The 5,071-nt window shown below is 58.9% G+C and overlaps 1 protein-coding gene across 1 annotated transcript; it reads right to left on the reverse strand.

Annotated features, from left to right (window-relative positions):
* Positions 1 to 449: 449 nt before the first annotated feature.
* APOA4 (apolipoprotein A4) lies at positions 450 to 4,433 on the reverse strand. Its single transcript, XM_001502453.5, has 3 exons — positions 2,589 to 4,433; positions 2,122 to 2,248; positions 450 to 1,576 (listed from the first exon to the last, which is right to left on the reverse strand). The coding sequence occupies exons 1-3, from the start codon at positions 2,635 to 2,637 to the stop codon at positions 607 to 609; spliced, it is 1,146 nt and encodes a 381-aa protein (XP_001502503.2). The 5' UTR covers positions 2,638 to 4,433; the 3' UTR covers positions 450 to 606.
* Positions 4,434 to 5,071: the final 638 nt, after the last annotated feature.

Consider the following 5,071-nt stretch of genomic DNA (forward strand, 5'->3'; position numbering starts at 1 on the left):
AAGAGCTTATGCAAGGAGAGCGGCTCCCCCACTGTGTTACAAGCTCTCCAAAGCCAGGGAAGATGTCCTGCTTACCTCCGTGGCCTCAGAGGGAAGCGGTGTCAGACTCATGCTCCACAAAAGCTGTTTTGCTTATGGTCCAGTGCCTAGAACAGTGACCAGCACATGGGGCATTCAGTAACAACAAATATTTGCTGGCTAAGCCAACATAAGTGGGTTGTGCATTTCATCTTTGGATAATGGGTGACATCTTCCACCTCCCTCTTAGAGTGCTCCCCACACATTTCTCGGTACCCCCTGCCCTCACCCCTCCTGCAGTGTCATCTCCCCTGCCCTTGGTGTCCCCCAGAGTACCCCCTGCTGGCCTCTGCTAAGCTTTGCCATGTAGTGGTCTCGTCCCCTCCTCAGGCCCAGCAACACCAAGAAGCCACACTGCAACCAGACTGAGCTAGTTTCTCAGCAGTTTTATTGAGTAGCGAGAGGAAGTGTCACTTTCTGCTGGACACGTGTCCTCAGGCTCATACAAGAACTTCTTTGGAACAGATGGACACACTGGTGGCAGGGCCGGGCAAGTGTCAGTGGTGGGGCGCCAGCACCAGGGGCAGCTCAGTTCTCCAGGGGGCCCAGGGCCGGCTCCTGATCGGGGAGGGCCAGGGGCTTGTCTTGGCTCTCCTCCTTGAGAGTGCTGAAGAAGGAGCTGACCTTGTCCCTCAGATCCTTCTCCAGGAAACTCAAGTGGCCTTCCACGTCCCCCGCATACGGGCCCAGCTTCTGCCTGAGTTCCTCCACCTGCTGCACCAAAGCTTTGCTGAAGGTCTCTCCGTAGGGCTCCACACGGCGGCGGAATTCCTCCACTTGGCGGTCCAGGTGGCCGCTCAGCTCGGCCAGTGACTTCTGCAGTCCGTCGGGGTTGCCCCTCAGCTTGCCGTGCACGTCCTCGGCCAGGGGCACCAGCTTCTGCCGCAGCTCGTCGGCGTTGGCCGAGATCTTGGCCTTCAGCTCCTCGGCGCTCTTCTTCATCTGGAAGGCCAGGCCCTCGAGCTGGCGGTTCAGCTTCTCCTGGGCATCCTCCGCGTAGGGAGCCAGCTGGCTGCGCAGCTGCTCCACGCTCTGGTCGATCTTGACCTTGAGCTCGTCGGCGTAGGGCGTGAGGCGGTTCTTGAGCTCCTCCACGTTCTGGTTGATCTGGGCCTTGAGCTGGTCGGCGTAGGGCGTCAGGGAGGCCCCCAGGCTGCGCGCGTTGTCGCGCAGCACGCTCTGCATGCGCTCCGCGTAGGGGCTCAGCTGGCGCCGCAGCTGCTCTGCCTGCGCGCTGACCTGGGCGCGCAGTTCCTCCGCGTGGGGACCCAGGCGCTGCTGCAGCTCGCGCATGTTGTCGCCGATCTTTTGGCTCACCTCGTCGGCGTGGGGCAGCAGCCGGGCCCGCAGCTCCTCCAGCTCCTTCCGAATCTCTTCCTTCAGCTTCTCTGAGTCTTTGGTCAGGCGTTCGTGCAGCGCCGTGGCGAAGGGCACCAGCCGCTTCTGCAGATCGGTCCTGTAGGTGTTCACTTCCTCAAGTTTGTCCTGGAAAAGCGTGCTGCCAGGGAAGGACACAGGGGGCCACCGTTAAACTTGGCATGACATGCCAGGACATGTCTCCTTACACAGCACCTACCTGGTACACACCCGCCTAGGACAGGTGAGCGTTCATGGGTACCAAGTTCACCCATCTTTTGTCTGTGGCCTTTCCCAACGGTGGATCATGATTTGGAGAAATGGATACAATAGACCGTGAGTGTAATAACACTGAAATCTGTATTTCTGGATCTCCTGACCATAAGGCACAGGATCTGCCTATCAGGTGACCTCGAGCAGTTTCTTCCGGGAGCTTCACTGCTAAGATGTGGCCATTTGCTACCATAGAAAGTTAAAGCAGGAAGACAGACACGGTAAGGATTATTCAGTCCAGCCTTCCTGTTTGGGTATGTGGATCCCTGATCCTGAGATCTCAGGGTCACCCAGGGAGTTGGTGGCAGGGCGGTAGGTGTCCTAAGTGCAGGTCTCATGCCTCCGAGCTCATCCCTGGCCACTGCATTGCATGGCTTTAAGGAAGCCCCACCCTGCACGCTGTACCCCTCGTACTTGAGCTTCTGGGTGAGCTCAGACTTCTGGAGATGCTCCACAGCCTCCTTGGCACTGTTGCTCAGCTGGCTGAAGTAGTCCCACACCACCGTGGCCACCTGGTCAGCATTGACCTCAGCCCAGGCCCCTGAGCAGGAAACAGAGAGCAATTCTTGAGGACCTATCTCCTTCCTCACCCCTCTGCCCTGGCCCTGAGCTGCAGACTGGATGATGGTGGGGGAGCCCACCCACCGATTGCCCTCTCTGTGCTTGGCTAGTTAGAAGTCATAGGGGCATGTGAAACTAGCATAGCACCAATGCCAGGGGCCCTCCCTGGTGGCATCTGGGCAGCCCCCTGCATCCAGCTTGGGGCTGATGGGCACTTGGAACTGTCCTCTTGCCTCAGCCCCAGACTCTCCACCCTGCCCCGCTCGATGTAGCGGATGGATCCCACCTGAGAGCCCCATCCAAAGGCAGCCCCTACTCACCGGTGACAGCCACCAGGGCCAGGGTCAGGACCACAGCCTTCAGGAACATGCTGGGCTCCTCGCTGGGCTGGAAGAGTCTCGCACCACACTGGAACCTTCCTGGAGTCAGAGGGGCCCAGAGGAAAAGTTCTGAGGCAGCTCACCTGTGCTGCTCTTGGAACTGACTGAGGCTTGGAGCCAGCCAGCCATTTAAACCACGGCCAGGCTGCCCTCTGTGCCTCCCTCCCCAGTGTGACTCCACGCTGGAAGCTGACACATTCCTGGAAGGTCTCTTGGACTTTTGTGACGATAAGACAACGTGGAAGCTGACAGCAGACTGGGGCTTGGGCAGCAGTCCGAGGTAGCTGTGCTTGCCCCACCCAGCATGGGAGGGGGGACGGAGGTATCACGAGCTGGGGGAGAATTGAGGCCTAGGGAACCCGTGAGCCTAGGATTAATGTCCCAGAGGCCCTGCTGGCAGCTCTGGGTCTGTGAAGGCTTGGAGGGCAAAGTTCACCCCTCCTCTGTCTGCCCCAGGGGAGAGATCCCCTACTCACATCCCCCAACCCTGACTCCAGCTCAGAGCACCAGACCCTGCACTGGGACACCCAGGGCCACAGATGGGGGCAGCGAGCTGAGATCCAGGGCTCTGGTCAGGGTGTGGCCGGGAGGAGGGGACATTTGCAAGCCTCTGGGTAGGCAGGTGGAATGGGCAGGACCCTGTACAGAAGGGGTTCCTTGTAAGTATGCTTCATGTCCCACCACTGCCAAGCTGTGCCACCTCCATCTAGTGATTCAACTTGGCCTACCTCTGAGGCTCGGTTTCTCCCTTGAAAAGTGGGTTTGTTGGATATATGAAATGAGATGGTGCTTGCAAAGTGGGTAGTGTAGGTCCTGGCCCAGAGTAGGCCCTAAAACATAGCTGTTGTTATTAATAATAAGATTGTTCTCCTGATTTGGACCAAAGCAGGGAGTGCAGAGTTAGACCCAGCCCCCTGGGGGTCACCAGGTGGGCATGGTGCATGGTGATGGTTGGGGCCGGCCTGAGCCCCAGTTCCTGCCCACCACCCCAGCCACACTCCCTGGGGGTTTGTGATGAATCGAAGTCCCTGAGGCTCTCCAGGGGGCCTCTCACTGGTGGATGGGGGGTATGGCGTTGGGGGGTCCGGGGTGTCTTCTACTTGGATTTCTAACCTTCTACAAATGAGGTCACACGCACAATCACAGAAAGACAGCCACCAAGAAGAGATGTGGCCTGGTCACCAGGAATCCCTCTGCTGGACCCCGCCAGCTTGAGTGACCATGAGAGGAAAGCCCTCACGCTGCTCTGTTGGCTGCCCTCCACGCATGGCACCGGCGCACAGGCGGGCCCCTGGTCACCGGCCACTGGAACAGCCCCCAGCTGTGCTGACTCTGATTTACCACATCTGCATTTTTCCCCATACCGGAAGTGGCTTGATGTCTCGTGGGACTGAAGACAGTTAAAAGGCCTTCTGATGCTTGCACCCCTTCTGCAGGGTCTCTACTACCCCGCAGTGTCCCCACACCACCCGCGGTCACCCCCAGTGTCAGGGAGCCTCTCCTTCCTGAAGCAGCCCATGCCGTCTCGCGGTAATTAGTAAGTGCTCAGATTCTGGAGTCGGATTCCCTGAGTTTGCATCTGGGCTCCCCACTTACTGTCTGTGCGACACTGGGCAAATCACTTGTCCTCTCTGAGCCTTGGCTGCCTCAGCGGGGCATAGAGTAGTACCTTCCTCCTAGGCTGGAAGGATTCAGTGAGATGACCTGTGTAATGCTGGGAACCGAGCCTGGTGCATAGTAAGCGCTCATTAGCCATGTCTGTCCCCTGACGGCCTTACCCCCTGCAACACTGGCCCATCGGGCTTGTCCTGCTCCCAAGTCAGGCACCGTCCAGCCTGGAGTGGGTGCAAAGGTCAGTGCTCAGTGTCCCCATCCCTTCCCCCGGGCCAGAGATGAGGAGAGCAGTGAGTCACAAAGGACACCTCAGCTGCAGTTTGACCTCCTGGACTCAGAGTCTGAGCAGCAGGTGCCGTCAACGTGACAGGGTCAGTGTGCCTGTCCCGCTCGCCTGGGTGTACGTGCGCTGGGAGTGTCTGCACCTATCTGAGCAGATTCGAGAGCGTCTGCCAGGACGTGTACAGATCCACAGAAGTATGCAAATCTTTCAGCTGTCTGCGGGCACGATGCTAAGGCCTGGGCTAGGGCTCTGGTGCAGGCCTGTATGTGCACCCATAGCCGCGGGGGTGGTGTGCCGCCTCCCCACGTGTTGTGGGTGGGACCCCATTAATGAACGTGTGTATTTCCCAAAGTCCGGGGGCATGTTTTGTACCAGTCTGTGGACGGATTTGTGCCGAGGGCTAGGGGAGACTGGGAGCCCCTGTGCCCAATCTTAGAGGAAAGAGCAAACTCTGCCTCCAGCTGGGCCTCTGGTTCTCCATGGGCGCAGGTGCCAGCACCTCCAGCAGGACCTGGCCCTGCGGGTC

This window comes from Equus caballus, chromosome 7, assembly GCF_041296265.1.
Source record: "Equus caballus isolate H_3958 breed thoroughbred chromosome 7, TB-T2T, whole genome shotgun sequence".
In the NCBI taxonomy this organism is placed as follows: domain Eukaryota; kingdom Metazoa; phylum Chordata; class Mammalia; order Perissodactyla; family Equidae; genus Equus; species Equus caballus.